The following is a 22,691-nucleotide window of genomic DNA, read 5'->3' on the forward strand; positions in this document are numbered from 1 at the left end:
AAAAAAAAAAAAAATGGACAAATGTGAGAGAGGGGTTAAAGATAACATTACCATGGAGGAAGAATGGAAGAAAATCACCATATGCATCCATGTTATTTAACATTGTGTCTTTCTATCACCAAAAGCTGTTGTGTCCCACAGGTTGTGCACATGTCACACTTGGGGGACTGCTGCCCTAGAAATAGGCCTCTATCACCAGAAAAATGGCCCTAGTTTCCAGCCTTAAATGTCCTGAGCACTGGGACCTGCATTACAGCAGATATTCATGGCATTGCTGCTCAACAAGTATCTTTTCTGATAAGAGTCAGAAATCACCCATTCTTTAACCAAGAAGTGATTGGGATTATTAGTTTCATTTCTGGAAATCCCTGGGGCCCAGGGGGAGGAACTTTGTGGATGACTGAGACTACCACCTAATCCCCCTTTGTAGCTGGGTAGGGGCCAGGAGAGATACTCAAGTCATGGCCCCTGAACATGTCTGACTTTGGCACAGTTTGCCACATAGATACCCACACACACCCTCGGTGCAGGTGACTGTGCATTGTTTTTTCTCGTAGGCCAGCAAAAAGGATCGGTTCCTGCAGGTGCAAGCCATGATGTACGACCTGATGGAGTGGCGGTCCCAGCTCCTCTCAGGAACTCTGCCTAAGGACGAGTTGAAGGAACTGAAGCAGAAAGTCACATCCAAAATAGACTATGGCAACAAGTAACCTCTCTTTCCTCTGCAAAGATGCTCTTTTCTCTTACCCACCCCCCTTCTTTCCTGTCTCCCTACAGAGAAGCTTGGTTTCATTTTTAGATACAAGTTTGCCACTTTCTATTTGAGAGAAGGCTGTTACCAATGCCATGCTTGTGTGCCTTTCTTATCACCCGGGTGGGATCTGGGGACATGCAAGTGGAGGGAGGGCTTGCTTTTACAGGGGTTATTACTGGGCTGAGAGATTTAGGACACTCATTTAACCTACTTCCGAGGGGCTGGGGAACACAGTCATGCTGGTTCACTTTTGGCTTAGTTGTCATTTTATTCCTGCACTTAACAAAACTCTCCCTTAAATCCCAGTGTGAGATTTAAATGTCCCTTCCCCCATCCTAAATTATCCACCCCACATGCCATCAGCTAACTCCTATGCATAGTCACAAAAGTGTTTCCTCAAAAGGGAAGAAGCAGGGATGGAATTTAGATGTTCTGAAGTTAAGGAGAACATGAAACAATTTTTTGAGGCAGGACAACCCACTAATAATAATAGTAGTGATAATAATATTATAAAGTAACATTTAATCTGAGTTGTTATGCACCAGACTTGATGCTAAGTGTTTTACATTTATTGTCTTATTTAATTCTTATAACAGCCCTATGGGGCATGCAGTTTTATTATCCGCACTTTTTTTTTTTTTTTCAGATGAAGAAACGAAGGCCTTTAAAGAGGTCAAGTAATTTGTCCAGAATCACATAGCTAGTAATGGCAGAACCAGAATTTAGAACCAAGCAGTCTGGCTCCAGAGTCCATGGGCCTCTCCACTATGGTACCTGGTTAGCATTGGAGAACTGTAAATCTTCACCCCCTCTCCCGGCATTTGGATGCCCTCCAAATCCTACTTGTTTGTTTATTCATCCCAACAACAAACATGTATTGAATGCTTATGATTGGCCTGATATCTTGCCAGCTGTTGAGGCTGTAGATGTCAAAGTTCCTGTCTGCTAAGAGACCAGTCTGGTTAGGAGGAAGCTACAAGTAAACTATTGTTATGTATTGTGTTAAGTTTGATGGCTTACCAAGCAAGAGTACTCTTAATTCGCCATGGAGAAGGAAGTCAAAGGAGGCTTCCTGAAGGAGGTAACCCTGAGGGGAATTTTGAAAAATAAAGAAGTGTTAAGTAGGCTAAAAAAAAGGAAGGCAGTAGTGTGTGAGAGAGCATGGCATGTTTAGAGGATTGTGAAATGGGTCAGAAGGCTGGGACTTACATCCGAGGGGGAAGTAGAAAGAGTCTATTCAATGGGAGTAAGAAGAAAATTTCTTAGCAGCCAGTCTTTCTTGCTTTTGTCATATGCACTGAGGAAGAAGATCCGTATGCACTAGGAAAGTCAGTGGGTCCAGCTTACACCTGCTTCCCATCCCAGAAGCATGGTCCCTCTGCCGGTTCCCCTGCTGGCAGCTGGCAAGTGTGACCAAATCTGCTTATAATGCACATCATCCCAGAGCGACAGGAAGAGTTTGCCACACAGCTGCTGCCACCGTTAGTGCGGTGACATCTTTAGCTGAGTACAGTAGCAGCTGAGAGTGTGAGAAGTGAGGGAGTTTTGCTGCTTTGCAATAATGGCATCTGTGACCTTCAGATGTTTCTTCACAGGCTTCCTAAGAAAAGGGGCCAAGGATGGAAGAAATGGTCACCACCCATAGGAAGCCTTCTCTGATTGTCCCCTCCCCACCCCTGGCTGGGTTAGGTGCTCTTGTAGGCCCTTAGCACCCCAAGAGTAATCACCTCTTTACTGGCTTGTCTCCCCTGCTGTGATGGGCACTCTCTAATACAGTGACCATTTAATTCATCTCTTGTGGCGGGAACAGGGTCTGCACACAGGAGGCACTCAGTGAATGATGGCTGGATGAATACATGAATGTTGGTGAGAGGAGAAAGAGGAGGAGGGTGCCTGCCCCCTTCAGTTGTGTCTCTGCAGCATTGCCTCAACCAACCCTGAGCTTTCAGTTTCAGTTCCCTTTGGGGAAGTGAGAGGCATCCTTGGAGACTGAGGCCCTGAGCTGGGGGGTGGCCCATGATTCTTGCCTCCCTTTCCTGATGTCTTCAGCTGGCAGGGAGGGAGATTTGGACACCTTCAATTAACACTGGCCTGGTGTCTTGGGAGGTCAGAGCTCTGATATGGGGTGGGTGGCTTCCTGAAAGCCAAAAGGGCAGACCTCTGGGCAGAGTATCAGGAGCTGTGGTGAGGTACATCATCCTCAGGCTGTTGAGCCAGGAATTAAGTGATGGAGGACTGACCAGAATCAGCCTGTTTCTCTTCTTTGTTCCTTCATTCAGACATCAAACTTTTTGAGCACATGCTAGGCCTCGAGGCCTAGCATTTACAAAAAACATTTACAAAAAACAGCCACTATATGGACAACAAAAAGCAAGCAGTGAGAACCAACAATAACTTGCTAAGAGCCTGCCAGGCGCTGTTTTAAGCACTTTTCATGCATTAACTCGGTTAGGTTCCATGACAACTCTATGAGGTAGGTAGGTGCTATTATCATCTCTGTTTCTCAGATGAGGAAACTTAGGCTCAAAGAGTGATTAGGTCATTTTTCCCCAGATGACTGAAATTTGAACCAAGTAGGTTGGCTTTAGAATTCAAGTGCTTGACTACTGCATTCTGTTGCCTCCAAGGACTGTGGATTAATATGGGAGAGAGAGAAGTGAACAGACTCTTGAGTAGGAATTCATGCATTTCATGAGAGCAGGAAGCATGGACCAGAAGGTGGGGGTTGGGGGCGGGGAGGAGACAGGCAGGTGGCTAGCATCTGCCCTAATGTAACAAAACTAGTGGGGATGATTAGGACAAAAATTGAGAAGGAGAAAGAGAGAGAGAGAGAGAATGGGAGGAACTCAGAGAACGAGAGCATGGAGGGGAAGGCAGACAGGGGCTGGAAACTTGAGGGCCTAAGTGCCAAGTAAAGAAGTTTGGATTTGTCCAGACGATCTGGAGCCACATAAGGAGCCACTTCTGTTTTCATTACCATTAAAATTTTTTTGTTTTTGGAAAATGCATGCAGTGGGAGCTTCTTCCCCTGCCTTTGTTTTCAGTTCATTTTATCACTTTCTCGAACAGAAGAGAGCAGTGTGGGGCTACCTCTGAGAAGAAACTGCTAAAATGCTCATTTCTCCAAAGCAAATGGTCTGCTGTTCATTTGGGAGACAGCCTCTCCTGACCCTGGGTTGTGGGAATCCTGACAGCCCGGCCTGTGACTACTAAAGCTGCTAAAATTCCACACGAGACTGGTAATGGGCAAGCTTCCTGGTCTCCAAGAAGTGAGGAATCCTCAAATGACTCCTCCAAATCCCAAGATAGCTGGACCCAGAGAATGTTTTATTCATACATTTTAGAACCGAATCCACTTTGATAAATTTTGAAGAGAAAGAACTAGAGAGATCTTGGCATTAAATTATGTATTGGCTATGCTCCATCTTTTCTGAGGTCACGCGAGTCTCTGCTCAGCATTAGTTGAAAGCATTTATACCCCCGTAGCATCGCCTGTTCGGCAGCATGGCTGTGCAACGTTATGAGTCATATCTAGTTGGAAGTTAATCTCCTAATGAATGTGGACAAATGGGTGAACCTTGGCTCCCTTCTGTTTGCATTTGGATGAGATGAGAGATGTGCTTCTCAGTCCAGTTCTCAAATAAGAGATGAAAACGTCGTCTCCTTCACTTGTCTTTGCTGCCCTTGCAGAATATGGAACGCAGTAGTGGTGCCTAAGCAGGACTCCTGTTGGCCTTCTCAGAGTCTCCACCAGCTCTCTTTGTATAGACAGCTGAGGCCCTCCATCTCAACATCAAGTGCAAAAGCAGCCTCACATCAAGGCCTCTGCAAACCTACCCTTGTCCCCTAATCCAGTACCACGCCTAAGCACCTCCTATTTAGAAAGTATACCATAGAGGTTAAGAGTCAGACCAGGATGCCATATTACTTTTTAACTAGCTATGTGACTTTGGGCAAATTAATTAGCCCCTATTTCTTTGGTCTTTTCTTCATCTGTAAAATGGGTATGTTAACAGTATATATGCCTCATAAGGTTTTTGTAAGCGTTAAGTGCATTAGCATACGTAAAATATTCAACATACGTGAGCTTACCGCAAATGCTGTGCATTTGCTGTTACTAGTATCACTGATGCCAATCAGAATGGCAGATGCTGTTGCAACAAATCAATACCAAGCAGGGGAAACCTTGTGGCCTGGAAGTCAAAGAGTTAATGAGCAAGCTCTGGGTAATGAGCAGTATATCTGAGATTCCCCCCCCCAACAGCTATGTTCAAAATGTTGTTGAATAGATAACATAGAAATACCTTTTCTGCTATGTTTGCATTATGTTACATTACATTACATTATAATATATTATATTATAAAACAAAGATAAGGCACATGTTTCCTTAGACCCCTCCACCCAAGGTCCTACTTCTCACAGGTGTCCTTGTTAGTAGTATTGGTAGTTTGCTGCTTTTTGTCCAGTCCTTTCTCTCTTTGCTTTTTACTGATGTGCATGTATCCAGGTAATATATCTGGCTTGACTTACTTGTTTACGTAAACATATCATATGCATTTTTCCATACTTTAGCTTTTTAATGTTTATTTATTTTGAGAAAGAGCAAGAAAGAGCATGATCAGGGGACAGAGAGAGAGGGCGCGGAGGAGGGATAGAGAGAGTGGGAGACAGAATCCGACGCAGGCTCCATGCTGTCAGTTTGAACCCACGACCATGAGATCATGACCTGAGATGAAATCAAGACTTGGGTACTTAACCAACTGAGACACCCAGGTGCCCCCATACTTTATTTTTTCTCACTGAGCTGTATCATTAAACATATTAAAACTATACCCTATTTTTTAAGCCATGCACATGGAATTGCATTATAGGTCACAGTTTATTTAGCCATTTTCCCTATTTTTTAAAAAATATAATTTATTGTCAAATTGGCTTCCATACAACACCCAGTGCTCATCCCAACAAGTGCCCTCCCCAATGCCCATCCCCCACTTTCCCCTCTCCCCCACCCCCATCCACCCAGTTTGTTCTCAGTATTCAGGAGTCTCTTGTGGTTTGCCTCCTTCCCTCTCTGTTTGTAACGATTTCTTCCCTCCCACCCCTCCACCCCCATGGTCTTCTGTGATGTTTCTCAAGTTCCACATATGAGTGAAAACATATGGTATCTGTCCTTCTCTGACTGACTTATTTCACTCAGCATAGTACCTTCCAGTTCTATCCATATTGCTACAAATGGCATGATTTCACTCATTCTCATTGCCAAGTAGTATTCCATTGAATATATAAACCACATCTTCTTTATCCATTCATCAGTTGGTGGACATTTAGGCTCTTTCCATTATTTGGCTGTTGTTGAAAGTGCTGATATAAACATTGGGGTATAGATGCCCCTATGCATCAGCACAACTGTATCCCTTGGGTAAATTCCTAGTAGTGCTATTGCTGGGTCATAGATAGATCTATTTTTAATTTTTTGAGGAACCTCCACACGTTTTCCAGAGTGACTGCACCAGTTTGCATTCCCACCAACAGTGCAAGAGGGTTCCCGTTTCTCCACATCCTCGCCAGCATCTGTGGTTTCCTGATTTGTTCATTTTAGCCACTCTGACTGGTGTGAGGTGGTATCTCAGTGTGCCTTTGATTTGTATTTCCCTGATGATAAGTGACATTGAGCATCTTTTCATGTGCCTGTTGGCCATGTGGATGTCTTCTTTGGAAAAACGTCTATTCTTGTCTTTTGCCCATTTCTTCACTGGATTATTTGTTTTTCGGGTGTGGAGTTTAATAAGTTCTTTATAGATTTTGGATACTAGCTCTTTATCCGATATGTCATTTGCAAATATCTTTTCCCACTCTGTGGGTTGCCTTTTAGTTTTATTGATTGTTTCCTTTGTGGTGCAGATGCTTTTTATCTTGATGAGGTCCCAATAGTTCTTTTTGCTTCTAATTCCCTTGCCTTTGGAGATGTGTTGAGCAAGAAATTGCTGTGGCTGAAGTCAAAGAGGTTTTTTCCTGCTCTATCCTCTAGGGTTTTGATAGTTTCCTGTGCCACATTTAGGTCTTTCATCCATTTTGAGTTTATGTGTATGCTGTAAGAAAGTGGTCCAGTTTCATTCTTCTGCATGTTGCTGTCTAGTTCTCCCAGCACCATTTGCTAAAGAGACTGTCTTTTCTTTCCATTGGGTGCTCTTTCCTGCTTTGTCAAAGATTAGTTGACCATACATTTGTGGGTCCAATTATGGGTTCTCTATTCCATTGGTCTATGTGTCTGTTTTTGTGCAAATACCATACTGTCTTGATGATTACAGCTTTGTAGTAGAGGCTAAAGTCTGGGATTGTGATGCCTCCTGCTTTGGTTTTCTTCTTCAATATTACTTTGGCTATTTGGGGTCTTTTGTGGTTCCATACAAATTGTAGAATTGTTTCTTCTAGCTTCAAGAAGAATGCCAGTACAATTTTGATTGGATTGCATTGAATATGTAGATTGCTTTGGGTAGTATTGACATTTTAACAATATTTATTCTTCCAATCCATGAGAATGGAATTTTTTTTTTTCATTTCTTTGTGTCTTCTTCAATTTCCTTCATTAAGGTGTCTATAGTTTTCATCACACAGATCTTTTACATCTTTGGTTTGGTTTATTCCTAGGTATCTTATGATTCTTGGTGCAATCGTGAATGGGATCAGTTTCTTTATTTCTCTTTCTGTTGCTTCATTATTGTTGTATAAAAACACAACCAATTTCTGTACATAGATTTTTGTACCCTTTGACTTTACTGAATTCATGTGTCAGCTCTAGGAGTCTTTTGGTGGATTCTTTTGGGTTTTCCATGTAGAGTATCATGTCGTCTGCGAAAAGTGAAAGTGAATTCTTCTTTGCCAATTTTGATGCCTTTTATTTCAGTTTGTTGTCTGATTGCTGATGCTAGGACTTTCTAACAGAATGTTGAACAACAGTGGTGAGAGTACACATCCCTGTCGTGTTCTTGATCTCAGGGGGAAAGCTCTCAGTTTTCTCCATTGAGGATGATATTAGCTGTGGGCTTTTCATACATGGCTTTTATGATGCTTAAGTTTATTCCTTCTATCCCAACTTTCTTGAGGGTTTTTATAAAGAAAGGATGCTGTATTTTGTCAAATGCTTTTTCTGCATCTGCATCCTGCATATGACGGGATCATATGGTTCTTACCCTTTCTTTTATTAATGTGATGTATCACACTGATTGATTTGTGAATATTGAACCAGTCCTGCAGCCCAGGAATGAATCCCACTTGATCATGGTGAATAATTATTTTTATATGCTGTTGAATTTGATTTGCTAGTATATTCTTGAGAAATTTTGCGTCCATGTTCATCAGGGATATTGGACTGTAGTTCTCCTTTTTTTGTGGAGTCTCTGTCTGGTTTGGGAATTAAGGTAATGCTGGCTTCATAGAATGAGTCCAGATGTTTCCCTTCCAGTACTATTTTTTGGAACAGCTTTACATATTGGTAGAATTCCCCAGGGAAGCCATCTGGTCCAGGACTCTTATTTGTTGGGAGATTTTTGATAACTAATTCAATTTCTTCAAGAGTAATGGGTCTGTTCAAATTTTCAGTTTCTTCCTGTTTGAGTTTTTTTGGTGTGTGGGTGTCTAGGAATTTGTCCATTTCTCCCAGGTTGTCCAGTTTGTTGGCATATAATTTTTCATAGTATTCTCTGATAATTGCTTGTATTTCTGAGGGATTGGTTGTGATAAATCCATTTGCATTCATGATTTTATCTGTTTGGGTCCTCTCTCTTTTCTTTTTGAAAAGTCTGGCTAGTTTATCAATTTTGTTTATTTTCTCAAAAAACCAACTCTTTTTTTTAAATTTTTTTTATTTTTTTATTTTTTTATTTTTGAGATAGAGAGAGACAGAGCATGAACAGGGGAGGGTCAGAGAAAGAGGGAGACACAGAATCTGAAACAGGCTCCAGGCTCTGAGCCATCAGCACAGAGCCCGATGCGGAGCTCGAACCCACGGACCTCGAGATCATGACCTGAACCGAAGTCGGACACTTAACCGACTGAGCCACCCAGGTGCCCCTCAAAAAACCAACTCTTTGTTTCATTGATTGTTCTACTGTTTTTGTTGTTGTTGTTTGGATCCTATATTGTTTATTTATGTTCCAATCTTTATTGTTTGTCTTCTTCTGTTGGGTTTGGGGTTTCTTTGTTGTTCTGCTTCTATTTCCTTTAGGTGTGCTGTTAGATTTTGTATTTGGGATTTTTCTTGTTTCTTGAGATAGGCCTGGATTGCAATGTATTTTCTTCTTAGGACTGCCTTTGCTACATCCTAAAGCATTTGGATTGCCGTGTTTTCATTTTCATTTGTTTCCATATATATATTTTAATTTCTTCTTTCATTGCCTGGTTGACCCATTCATTCTTTAGTAGGATATTCTTTAACCTCCATGCATTTGGAGGTTTTCCAAACTTTTCCCTGTGGTTGATTTCAACTTTCATAGCATTGTGATCTGAAAGTGTGCATGGTATGATCTCAATTCTTTTATATTTATTAAGGACTGTTTTGTGATCCAGTATGTGATCTATCTTGAAGAATGTTCCATGTGCACTTGAGAAGAATGTGTATTCTGCTTCTTTAAGATGAAACGTTCTGATTATATCTGTCAAGTCCATCTGGCCCAATGTATCATTCAGGGCCATTGTTTCTGTATTGATTTTCTGTCTAGATGATCTGTCCATTGTTGTAAATGGAGTATTAAGATCCCCTGCAATTATCACATTATTACCAATAAGATTGCTTATGTTTGTAATTAATTGTTTTATATATTTGGGTGCTCCTGAATTTGCTGCATAATTGTTAGCTCTTCTGGATGGGTAGACCCCATAATTATTATATAATGCCCTTCTTAATCTCTTGTTACAGCCTTTAGTTTAAAACCTAGTTTGTCTAATATAAGTATGGCTATTTCAGCTTTCTTTTGACTTCCAGTAGCAGAGATGGTTCTCCATCCCCTCACTTTCAATCTAAAGACCTGTCCTCAGGTCTAAAATACATCTCTTGTAGACAGCAAATAGATGGGTCCTGTTTTGTTTTGTTTTGTTTTATCCATTCTGATACCCTATGTCTTTTGATTGAAGCATTTAGCCATTTACATTCAATATTATTTTTGAAAGATATGGGTTTAGAGTCATTGTGTTATCTGTAGGTTTCATGCTTATAGTGTTGTCTCTGGTCCTTTGTGGTCTTTGCAACATTACACTTACAGAGCCCCCCCCTCTGAGGATCTCTTGTAGGACTAGTTTAGTGGTGATTAAATCCTTCAGTTTTTGTTTGGGGAAACCTTTATCTTTCCTTGTATTCTGAATGACAGACTTGCTGGATAAAGGATTCTTGGCTGCATATTTTTCCTATTCAGCACATTGAAAATTTCCTGCCACTCCTTTCTGGCCTGCCAAGTTTCAGCAGATAGGTCTGCTACTACCCTTATGTGTCTACCCTTGTAGGTTAAGGCCCATTTATCTCTAGCTGCTTTCAGAATTCTCTATATTTGTATTTTGTTTCACTATGACATGTCATGCAGAAGATTGATTGAAGTTATGTTTAAGGGACTTCTCTATGCCTACTGGATTTCAATGTCTGTTTCCTTCCCCAAATCGGGGAGTTTCTCAGCTAAGCTTTGTTCAAGTACACCTTCAGCCCCTTTCTCTCTATTTTCTTCTTTTGGAACTGCTATGATATGGATATTGTTCCATTTCATTGATCACTTAGTTCTCTAATTCTCCCCTCTTAATCCAGAATGTTTTTTATCTCTTTTTATCAGCTTTATCTTTTTCCATAATTTTATCTTCTATTTCACCCATTCTCCCCTCCACCTCTCAATCCTCCCTGTCACTGCCTCTAGTTTATTTTGCACCTCATTACAACATTTTTATTTTATTTTTTAAAACATTTATTTACTTTTGAGAGATAGAGAGAGACAGAGTGCAAGCAGGGATGAGGCAGAGAGAGAAGGAGACACAATATCTGAAGCAGGCTCCAGGCTCTGAGCTGTCAGCACAGCCCGACATGGGGCTCAAACTCACGAACCATGAGATCATGACCTCAGCTGAAGTTGGACACTCAACCGACTGAGCCACCCAGGCGCCCCGACATTTACAGCATTTTTAAAGTCATCATGACTACTTTTTAGTTCCTTGATCTCTGCAGCAATATATTCTCTAATGTCTTCTATGCTTTTTTCAAGTCCAGCAATTAATCTTATGACTATTATTCTAAATTCTTGTTCAGTTAAATTGTTTATATCTGTTTTGAGCAATTCTTTAGCTGTCATTTCTTCATGGATTTTTTTTTTTTAAGGAGAATTCTTCCCTTTTGTCATTGTGGCTAGTTTTCTGTCCATTATGTGTTTGAAAAACTTGTTATGTGCCCTGTACCTGCCAGCACTGCTATATTAAAGAGGGGTCATATACCATATACCAGGGCCTGGCCCTTCAGGAGGTGTTTTTTGGAAAGTGTTACTTGCTCTCTGTTGTTGTGACTTTTGTACTTTATGTCCCTACTAGTAGTGATGTTTTATACCCTCCACCAGGTGTGTTTTGATTTGTTTGTTGAAGTAGCCCTGGAAAGGAAAATGAAGAAAAACAAACAGAAAACAAACATGCAAACACACAAACAAACAAACAAAACCAGAAGCACCAGCTACAAGTAAATAACAGGGTGGAGGCAGTGCTGATGGAAGAGACCTTATCCCATACAAAGAGAGAAATGACAGGGGCAGGGAAAAAGAAAAAAATAAACATTGACCAGAAAAAGAAACTATACAGCTTAATCCTGAGAAAGAGAAAGGAAAATAAAGAAGGAGGCAGGGAAAAAGAAAAGAAAAGAAAGTTGTCCAGACAGAGAAACTATATGGTTTAATCCAGAGAGAGAGAAAGTAAAATAAAGAAGGAGGCGGGGGGAAAAAGAAAAGAAAATTGACCAGAGAACCTACTGGCTTAATCCAGAGAGAGAGAAAGGAAAATAAGTTAAGGAGGCAGGGGAAAAAGAAAAGAAAATTGACCAGACAGAGAAACTATACAGCTTAATCCAGGGAGAGAGTAAGGAAAATAAAGAAGGAGGTATAGAACATGTATCAAGATAATGGATTAAATATGTCTGCTTAAACAAACCAACAACCAGAGTAACCAGACTAGAGGGAAGAAATAAGAAGGAGAAAAGGAAGAATATATCTGTATAATAAGAACTGTCCCAAGAATCAAGCCAGGCAATCCAACAGTGCTGGTCTGGAGGCGGGGCCGTCTGGTTCCTCAGCGTCAACCTCTCGCGTACCTTCGGCGCAGAGGGGCGTGGCTAGGCGTAGGCGGGTCCCGCCTCCACTGTGGGCCTGCTCTCCTTTCCCTGAAGCCCGCCTTGTTCGTGATGGGGAGAAAAATGGCGACACCCCAGTCTCTCCACCACAGATCGGGTGTCCCAAACCACTCTGTTCGACCTGTCCTCACTGTGCCGCAGGCGCAAATGAGGTGGTTTGTGTTGCTTCGCTGACTCCTGTGCCTGGCGCTTGTCTGGGATTCAAACTCTCGCTCCACGCGCCCTGGTACTGGGGAAGCACCTCTGCACCACCCGATAAGTGGTTCCTGGCTGGTGGGCGCAGGCAGGTTTTGTCCTGTCCCACAGCACTCCGGGGAGGGGATCGCTGTCTTCCACTGCAGATTGCGCCCCTGACCTAGCCACGGAGCCTGGGGCTGGCTCCCCTCCCCCCAAGGTGCGTGATCCGGGCAGCCAGCCCCAGACCAGAGAAAGCCCCTCAGTTAGAGATTGGATCTTTCTCCATCCCTGTCTGGTTTTTCTCTTGTCCAGATACAGTCCTATGCTTCCCCAGCCTCTTTCTTCCCTCTGTCTCTCCGCAGAAGGGGATCCTTCCCCTCCATTCGTTTTCTCTCGGGTTCTCAATCACGCACCTATGGCCCATCGGATTGTGCCAGTGGGTCCCTGGAAGCAATTGGCTTTTTGCCTCCCAAGCCCTTTGCCTCCTGAACCCAAAGTCCTTTGGTTTCAACCCTGCTTTGTTTGAGACGAGGGAATTTCGGATCCCCCTACTTCTTCGCCATGTTGGCCCCTCCTCCCTCGCCATTCTCCCTTTGACAGACCTTTTGGTTTGTTCATCACTTTGCTGATGTAAGCAATGCTGTAACACACATTCTTGTTCAAATGTGGATGTTTCTCTAGATTTAATATCGCAGGAAAGATACACTTTAGGAAAATTTAATACACACTGCCACAGTACTACCCAAAGAGGATGAACTGTCCCAGTATGGCTCACAAGCCGTGTGCAAGGTTGTTGGTGTAGAGCTGTTCTGTGAAAGTCTGCAATCTTCAGATACCAGGCAAATTTTCTGGTATAAACCTCCCAACAACATCGTAAAGTCTTACGGATTTATCCTCACTTATGGATTTTGCTTTGCAGAATTCTTGAGCTTGATCTGATTGTCAGAGATGATGATGGAAATATCTTGGACCCTGATAATACCAGCGTCATCAGCTTGTTCCATGCACATGAGGAGGCGACTGATAAAATCACAGAGCGCATCAAGGAAGAATTGGTGAGCTTTGTAAAATAGCCTTTAGCCAAGTGAGGCATTATTTAGCATATCATAAACTTAAAATAATAGACTAATTAACTAGAGTGTATATTATTCAAGGAGGCATCTGTCCTATGACCTGAGATGATCAATAGCCATCTGCATTTTATTGTTTTGGTACTTGGGACTGTAATTCATTCTGCATCCATCCCACAGGTAGTTTAATGCCAGGCAAGTTTCCTGTTCTCATGGAGCTTTTATATTCCAGAGAGGAGAAAAGAAAAAAGGCAATACAAAGTAAACAAACAAACAAATTAGTTACAGATGGTGATAAGTCTCTAAAAGACAATAAGCTAGGGTTCTGTGAATCATAGTGCATCAAGAGCTATTTTAAAAATGTACCATCAAGAAAGGCATCTCTCAGAGAAGACATCTGAGTTGACACTTGAATGATGTGAAGTCACCAGGCCTGGGAAGATCTAAGGACAAAGTGTTCTATGTATAGGGAACAGTAAGTGAAAAGGTCCTGAGGTAGGACTGTGTTCTGAAATTTCAAGGAGTAGAAAGGCCAGTGTTGATGGTGCATGCTGAGCCATGGGAGAGGGTAGGCAATGATTTGGAGACATAGGGAGCAGTAGCCAGATCTCACAAGGCCCAAGGCATTATGGAGAAGAGTTAAGATTTGTTATTCCAAGTGTGGTAGAAAACTGACAAAAGATTTCAAGGAAACGTAATTTTATTTTTCAAGGTTAACATACTCTGATTTATGATTAAAAAATCATTTTATCCACTGTGTATTATTTGAAAGAAGGTTTATTTTTAGCTCTATTGAGATAATTTTCACAGAATGAAATCAATTCATTATAAACTGTAGTCTACTGAATCTGGCTAAAATACAGTGCTGGGTGAACTCCACCACGATCAAGATCTCAACAGTTGCATCACATTGAAAGTTTCTTTGAGTCCCCTTACAGTTGACTCCTTTTCCCAGTCTCCAGCTGCAGGCAGTCCCTAATTTGTTTTTTTGTGACTACACTTTTGCCTTTTCTGTAGTTTCATATAAATGAAATCGTATGGTTTTTGTGTTTGAATTAAAAAAAAAAATTTTAACGTCTATTTATTTTTGAGACAGAGAGAGACAGAGCATGAGCAGGGGAGGGGCAGAGAGAGAGGGAGACACAGAATCCGAAACAGGCTCCAGGCTCTGAGCTGTCAGCATAGAGCCCGATGCGGGTCTCAAACTCACACACTGTGAGATCATGACCTGAGCCGAAGTCGGATGCTTAACCGACTGAGCCACCCAGGTGCCCCTTGGTTTTTGTGTTTGACTTGCTTTACTCTGAATGGTGATTTTGAGGTTTGTGTTGTGGTATATATTATTTTTCCCTTTTTATTGCTGAGTTGCCATGCCATTGACCAGTTGTCCATTTTGGACAGTGGGTTGTTTCCACTTGGGGGGTATTTTAACTAGTACTGCTATGAACATTTGCAAACACATGTTTGAACATACATTTTCATTCTTTTCGAGTAATACCTGACAGTAGGATTGCTGGATCCTATGATACGTGTATGTTCCACTTATAAAGATTGTGCCATACTTGTTTCCAGAAGGGGCGTACAATTTTGCATCCCCATCAGTAGTATATGAGAGAGTTCCAGTAGCTCTGCATCCTTTCAACACTTGGTGCTGCCATTCTAGTGCTTGTGTGATGGTATCTCATCGTGGTTTTAATTTGAATTTTCCTGAATAACTAGTGAAGTTGAGCATCTCTTTATGTGCCTACTGGCCATGGCCATTTGTAATTTTTTTTGTGTGTGTGAAATGTCTGTTCAGATGTTTTGCCCATTTTAATTGGGTTGATTTTCTCATCGTTGAGTTGTAAGAATTATTTGTGTATTCTAAATATGATTGTATATTTGTATATTCTAAATGCAAATTCTCTACCAGATATATGTTTTTGCAAATATATTTTCCCAGTCTGTGCCTCCCCTTTTCATTTTCTTAAATGCATCTTTCAAATAGCAGAAGTTTTTAGTTTCAATGAAGACCATTTAAGCATTTTTTGAAAAAGTAATTTGTGATTTTTATGACACTAATTTTATGATGAAGGCTGGGCAAATAGTACTATTTCCCAAAATGAGAAAATCAAGGCCAAGAGAGTCAAAGTGACTTGGCTCAGATTATAGAAGCTTTTGGTTGTAGACCTGGTTATAATGCAGAAATCTTCAGGCTTGCGTCCTCAGTGGTGCTGGGCTAATTTTCTCTACCTTCCTCCTTTTTTCCTGCCACCTCTCAGTCAAAAGACCAGCCAGATTATGGAATGTATTCCCGGATCTCCTCATCCCCCACCCACAGCCTCTATGTCTTTGTGAGAAACTTTGTGTGCAGAATTGGGGAAGATGCTGAGCTTTTCATGTCTCTCTATGACCCCAACAAGCAAACTGTCATAAGGTAGGTGTGTTCAGTATTGCCTGACTTCTGTGTATATGGGAGGTTGGAGTTAGCAGAGCACAGAACATCCTTTTTATTTCCGCCATCACTTGTGGAGAAATTCCCACCTGGAAGAGAAACTGAGCCTGAAAATGTGGAAATAACTTTTTATAGGATGTACCAGTCAGGTGGAAATATTACCACCAAATTTTTCCCATAGTGCGGTTATGGTTACACAGCAGGGTTTTGTAAATAGGTTTGTGATTCTGGAAAACAACCAGAGGTAATGAGATTCATACAGGTGGCATTGGGTAGATTAAAATTCATACTTTTAAAATAGGAGATGGATAGGGGGATGGGTGAAATAGGTGATGGGGATTGAGGAGGGCACTTGTGATGAGCACAGGGTGATGTATGGAAGCATTGAACCACTAGATTGTGTACCTGAAACTATTGTAACACTGTGTGCTAACTAACTGGAATTAAAATTTAAAAAAAAAAAAACTTAAGTAAAAAATAAAAACAGAACAAAATAAAACAAACAAAAACAAAATAAAACACAACCAGAGTTAAGAAATGAGTGGTGAGGGCGGTACCAGGTTAAGAATGTGGGCTCTGAGATCTGCCGGAGTTCACATCCTGGCCCCACCATTTACTCTTTCTTAACCTCAGGCAAATTGTTCATCTTTCCTAGCCCTGAGTTGCCCATTTGCAAAATGTGAGCGCCAACCTCACAGGGTCATTTCTTTCAGACATCAGTGAGAAGCACAGAGCCTGGCACGTGGTGCTCCAAGAGGCTGTGGCTATTATTATTACTACTTTAACTGGTTGCTCTCGAGAACAGAGAAAGTAAGGGAACCCTTGGGTGCCTCAGCTTGACGAAGTGAACAGACCTTTGAGAATCTCCAGGGAGGAGACTCTGGTATACCTCCAGCCCCCACTACTAGGCCCCTGGCCCCTGCTTGTGGTTTAGACCATCCTTCCAGGTGGTGACCGTGCTGGTCTCCTCCATTGGGGTTTTGGGCCAATACATAGTCCCATATTTGAAGGCCCAGTTAACATATTGGAAGAAAGCTGGAGCATAATTCGTCTGCCTTTATGGAGAAAGTGGTGCCTCTCTAGCTTGGTTGTTTTGATTAAATGAGACCATGTACAATGCCTAGTGAAGAGGAGTACTTTAGAAAGTAATGGCTTTTCTGGAGACATTTGTGAAACATGGAGGGACTGTTCATCTAAGGAGAATGAACTGAGGTCTGTACATTATATAATTTAATTCCCTTTACCCCATGTCATTTGGGTGAGGAAATGAGGCTTGGGGAGGTCAAGTGACTAGTCCAAAGTCGTACATATGTATTAATGGTGGAACTGAGATTTCTACTCACGTCTATCTATCTAACTCCAAAGACAAGCTAGTTCCCACTTTAGTATGTCACCAAGGAAAGAGTTGTATCAAATATCCTGAATGGTTCTCATCAGAGTGTCAGCATTGTCATGGTAGAAAGCTACGCTTTATAGCAGATCTAAATCCCTAACATTAAAGAGTCAGCCTAATTCACCTGGTGGGCCTCAGTGAACACTGGAAGTGAGTGTCCTTTTCCCTCAGAACCCACCTTGAAATGGTCTGTGTGTCATAGGCCCCTTGCCATTCCCTGTCAGCTTTTTCCAAGGTGCCTGTGACAAAGATCCTGAAAGTACTCAGAGGACCCTTCCTGCCTCTCAGAAAACATGTTTCCTTATATTCGAATTGGCAAGGGTGCCTGGCCTGCGGCCTATCTAAGTGATGGATAACCTGAGCCAGCTCTGTAGAAGGAGGCAATGGATCAGTGACAAGGCAGCTCTGTTCCCTGATGTGCCGTACAGGATGATATGCTCAATGGGGCATGCCTGAGTGATGTCTCTGAGAGTGCCAGATATACAGGGAAGCCCTCAGGAAACTGAGAGATGAGGAAGAGAGGGAACAAAAAGGGCAAAAACCAAAAGAAAAAAAATGAGAGAGAGAGAAGTAGAAAACAAAGAAAGATGAGAAGAGGCATGATACAAGAAAGGGGCAGGGGAACTTGAAAGCACTCCCTATGTCATTCTGACTCTGGACAGCTGTTTTTTCCCTAAGAAATCAATCTTCTCCCCTCTTACCAAGCAGGTTGACATAAATGAACCAAAGACAAGTTAGGGCATTCTCAGTGTGGCCCAAATGTGAACTGGGAACAATTTGGCTGAGACAGAGCTTTCAATTTTGGGATAAATCATGGTCCGATTCCAGTGGATGCTTAAAAAGAAGTTTGGGAAATCTAAGGTAAATTTTTATAGGACAAAAAAAGAAGCATCTTAGACATCAAGCCAGTGGCAAGGCTAATTTCAAAAAAAAAAAAAAATCTTGAGGAGGAGTTGGGATGGTCCTCCCCTTCCTTGGAGGAGACTGTCATGTGCAATAGATCTTACCTGGCTCGGTGCCAGGTAGGCCTTTGGTCTTACCACCCAGGTCTTGCTGGGCATGGATGGATAGGGCCAGCTCAGCCCTCTAAGTTGCTTTTCTTATTTATTGTATTTCCCCTAGAAGAAAATTGCTAGTGCCTGATGTTTAGACCTAACGGGCTGGTTCTCTGTTGGTCATGCTACATGTGATCAAAGGTCCTGGGAAATACCCAGGTATTTCACTGTGACATTCTGGAGATAACCAATGGGAAATAATAACAATTATTATTATTATTATTATTATTATTATTATTATTATTTGCATGGAACCTTGGAGGCTTCTTGGTTAGTTTGCTGAAAATTCCACTGAAATATTTAGAACTTACTAAGGGAAGAAAGAAAGAAAGAAAGAGAGGAAGGGAGGGAGGAAGGAAAGAAGGAAGGAAGGGAGGAAGAAAAAAGAAAAACTACATTTAACTTGATTGAATTTTAACCAGTGGTTAATCTAGAGCTGTGTTCATTTTGTTATCAGTGCCATTTCCCCCTTGACCTTGCTTAGACTACTCTCATCAGTCTTCTAGAGGTGAGTAGAGAGAGAGTAACAAGACATCAGAGAGAACAAATCTCTGAAAACAAGGGACTTCCCTTAACTTTGTTAAATTCTTAATATTCTTTTTTAGGATGATTTGGTTTTTGAGCTTTGCTTTGTTTTTATCCTAATTCAAGATAATGGGCATTTATTTAACACTAACTATATATACTCCTGTATGGCATGGCAAACCTTATGACTCAACTTATCAAACTACTAAGTTTCTCCTAATTTTCCCAGTGTGGCTGGACTGACTAGTATGTACCCCACAGGGTGGGTATGGTTGCTAGAAGATGTAAGATGGTAAATGATCATACGTCAGAATTGTGTGACTGCCCCTCCTAAAACCCTTCAGGGAGTATCCATTACTTTTAGGATCAAGTCAAAATCCTTGGGTGACCTACAAGGCCTACATGGTCTGTCCTCTCTAATTTTTCTCTTACCACTTTCCCCTTGGATCTGGTTTGTATTTATTTTTATCTTATTTTATTTTATTTTACTTTATTTTATTTTATTTTATTTTATTTATTTGTTTATTTAGTAATGTTTATTTATTTTTGAGAGACAGAGAGGCAGAGTGCGAGTGGGAAACAGGCAGAGAGAGAGGAAGACACAGAATCCGAAGCAGGCTCCAGGCTCTGAGCTGTCAGCACAGCTGAGCCTGACGCAGGGCTTGAACTCATAAACTGTGAGATCATGACCTGCGCCAAAGACACTTAACTGACTGAGCCCAGGCACCCCTTGGATCTGGCTTGTAGGTGCATCAAGCTCCATTCTGCCTCAGGGCCTTTAAATGCATGTTTGCTTTGCCTGAAACATTTCTCTTTATCTTTTCCTGACCAACTTTATTTACATGTCATATCCTCAGCAAAGACTTCCCTGAGTACCCAGACTAGGACAGACTTTTTTGATATACATTCTTGTAACACCCTGAACTTTGTTTTGATAGCACAATTGCATATAAATAGTTGTCACAACTGCATTTAGATAGTTATTTCAGTGTATCTCAGATAATGACTAAGGCCATCTTTGGCCCATCATACTGTGACATTCCATTCAAGAAAACAGTCCTATGTCCAATGGATCATTTTAAAAAATTCAAATCTTTATTCAGTCTTGAAAAGGGAATGAGATGAGAAGGGCAAATATATTCTTAATGTCCAGCAAAATATACCAAAATCCTTTCCTCCTCATCTCTTCCACTCTTAATAATGCTACAGAGAATGCTGCTTCTCTTCAAAAATATTAGGTAGCTGGGCCAGAATTTGCTTAGCAAATGGGGGAGGGAAAGACACTATGAATGCACACATGTTATTGATTCTTTGCCCCCTGTCTCTGTTAGTGGTGATCTCTTAGAGGGAGGGACCACATCTGTCTCAAACACTGCCATGTCCCCAGTAGCCAGCATGTGTCAGGCACACAGTAGAGGCTCAGTGAATATTTTTTCCAAAGCAGTGTTGAGCCCCAGGCAGTAACCAGTTGCCACTCTTCTTCCCACAGTGAGAACTACCTGGTGCGATGGGGCAGCAGGGGCTTCCCGAAGGAGATCGAGATGCTCAACAATCTGAAGGTGGTCTTCACGGTGGGTGTACATTCTTCTTGTAGCCATCTTCCACACTCGCAAGGATACAATCTTGGAAATGAGAGGCTGGCCACTTGATCAGGAGGGAGCATGACCTTGGGGCAGATTTGTGTTCTGGGCTTTCTGGAGAGATTCAGAACAGATGGGGGGCCGGGTGGGGGGGGGCGGGTGTTGTGTGCCCTAAAGAAGCTATTAGGGAGGTGGGTCTTCCCCTCTCTATATCTTCTTCCCTCTTTCTTTCTCACTCATGTGCACACTGAGAATACACACAGAGCGCTGTGTAAACAAGCACAGACTCCTTCCAGCAATAATGTCTGCGTGAACTAGATACAGCAGCTATTCTGATTTATCAGTAAATTCACTGGTTAATCTGAGTTCCTTTCTTTGGCTCAGACTTTCTAAAAACCTTTCTAAAATGTATCAGAAAAAAAAAAAAGAACTCCTAAGAACATTGGCTGCCTTGATAAATTGTATATTCTGAATAAAATTAAGTCATAGATGACTAAAGATCTTAATGGATCCCTGAGATCATTCTTCTAAAAACCAATACTTGCTGGGCAAGACACATGTAGAAATGTTGAAATCAATTGTTAGTTGGATGACTTATTTCTGAGAGTGAACCTGGCTTTTTAGTTGTGGGAAGGACAAACAGTGGAAATCAGAAGATAAGGGTTATTATTTTTAGCGAAGACCTTTCTCTTGTCCTATTTCCATGAGGGTGTGTTAAGAGTGTTATCTTAAGATACCTAAGGATATTGGTGTTCTCTGCAAGATCCTTTGGAGAGAAGAGCATTTATGAGATTTTTCACTCTGATGCATGTGTTAGCAAGGAAAATTACAGAGGAGGAGTCAGGGAGGGATTTGGGCATTGGCCAAACCTATGAGTTTGATCCAGGAGTGACCGACATGCTACATTAACCTACGTTGCTCTACAATAATTTTCCAGTTACAGCCCATTAAGTGCAATGTCTCATGTTATGTCACAATTAGATTGGAGTGCAGCTGATTTATTTTGTTTGTTATTTCCTGAAAAATGGGCCAGAGGCATGGAATAAGATCAGAGTCCTAATTGCTTAGACAAAGTTTTCCTGGCATATATAAATGTGTCTCAGTCATGTTTATCTATTATTAGTTAGAAGGAGGAGCCTATTTATTTTCTTGATAAATAGGAAAGTCCCATAGGGCCTCCTGATTAAACCAGGAGACAGATGTTTCACGAGAAGGACAGGGACAGGGAATCAATCAGTGGTTCATTTTGCAGAGAACCAATTCATGATGTAAACATGCAGGAAAGGGCATCGGTAAATTTGTGTCTCTCAATATTAATGAGAATGTGATTCTGCTTGCATGGAATTCTGCCTGGGCTGCTATGTCTTCTTCCCACAACAAATGAACTTGGGAACCTTCGTTGACTGGTTCAACAGGCTGATATTTCTCTGTCTTGAAATGATGGAAGTCTTCATTTTGGGACAAGGAAAGTCATGATGCTCTAACTTCTTTTATTGATTCAAGATCAATTCAATGAGTACCTAACATGTGCTTTGTGCTAGGTATTGGGGATATAGCATTGAATAAGCTTATTGAACCTTTCTATCATGGTATGATGGGGGGAATTCGGAAAATAAATAAATGAGTAAATAAACAAGAAAATGTCAGAAGGCAATCCATGCAATGCAGATAATTAAAACAGGATGATATGATGGTGTTTGACTGGGACTTACTTTCAATTGGACATTGAGGTGATATTTAAGTTAGAGATGAGATGAGACTTGGTAGGTATGTGCCTTGCTGGCCTTATTGATTTTTCTCTGGATTTTAGCTCTTTCTAGTTTCTTCTTTGAGGGCAAAGCCCTAGGAGCTGGCTCATGAGTCGGGCCAATGGTGAACTTCCCCCTCTGTCTCTTTTATAAGCATTCAACCCCTTAGATCTGTAAGAGGAAGGCAGAATATACTACCAGTTTCCCTAAGAATTTGCCCACTTTGGGGGTTGTTGCTAACATACAGGAAACAAGACTGAACAATAAAAGGAGTACTAATGAATTACTAAATCGGGTGACACATGTTTTAAGTTTTATTGCACTGCCTCAACTTCCCTAATATGTCTGAGTTTTATAAGGTCAGTGTAAACATGAATTAGAGACACCACAAATTGGAACACAGTTCTGAGGAAGGATCACACGTTTATACACTCTCCAGAGAGAAACAATGTGTTTGAGCATTTTGCTGTGCTTGCATAACATATTAAGATGGTCAGGGTGCCTGGGTGGCTCAGTTGGTTGAGCATCCAACTTTGGCTCAGGTCATGATCTCAAGTTCATGAGTTTGAGCCCTGTGTCAGGCTCTGTCCTGACA

At 41.5% G+C, this 22,691-nt stretch overlaps 1 protein-coding gene across 1 annotated transcript in view; it reads left to right on the top strand.

The window, feature by feature from the left end:
* DOCK2 (dedicator of cytokinesis 2) overlaps window positions 1-22,691 on the top strand; it is a 418,809-nt gene that overhangs the window by 34,763 nt on the left and 361,355 nt on the right. Inside the window, exons 6-9 of the mRNA XM_040444509.1 lie at window positions 558-706; window positions 13,211-13,346; window positions 15,623-15,777; window positions 20,258-20,339. Coding sequence (XP_040300443.1) covers window positions 558-706; window positions 13,211-13,346; window positions 15,623-15,777; window positions 20,258-20,339 — 522 coding nt within the window. The remainder of the gene's footprint in view (window positions 1-557; window positions 707-13,210; window positions 13,347-15,622; window positions 15,778-20,257; window positions 20,340-22,691) is intronic.

Source organism: Herpailurus yagouaroundi, unplaced genomic scaffold (assembly GCF_014898765.1).
Source record: "Herpailurus yagouaroundi ecotype Mexico unplaced genomic scaffold, PumYag 29, whole genome shotgun sequence".
NCBI lineage: Eukaryota > Metazoa > Chordata > Mammalia > Carnivora > Felidae > Herpailurus > Herpailurus yagouaroundi.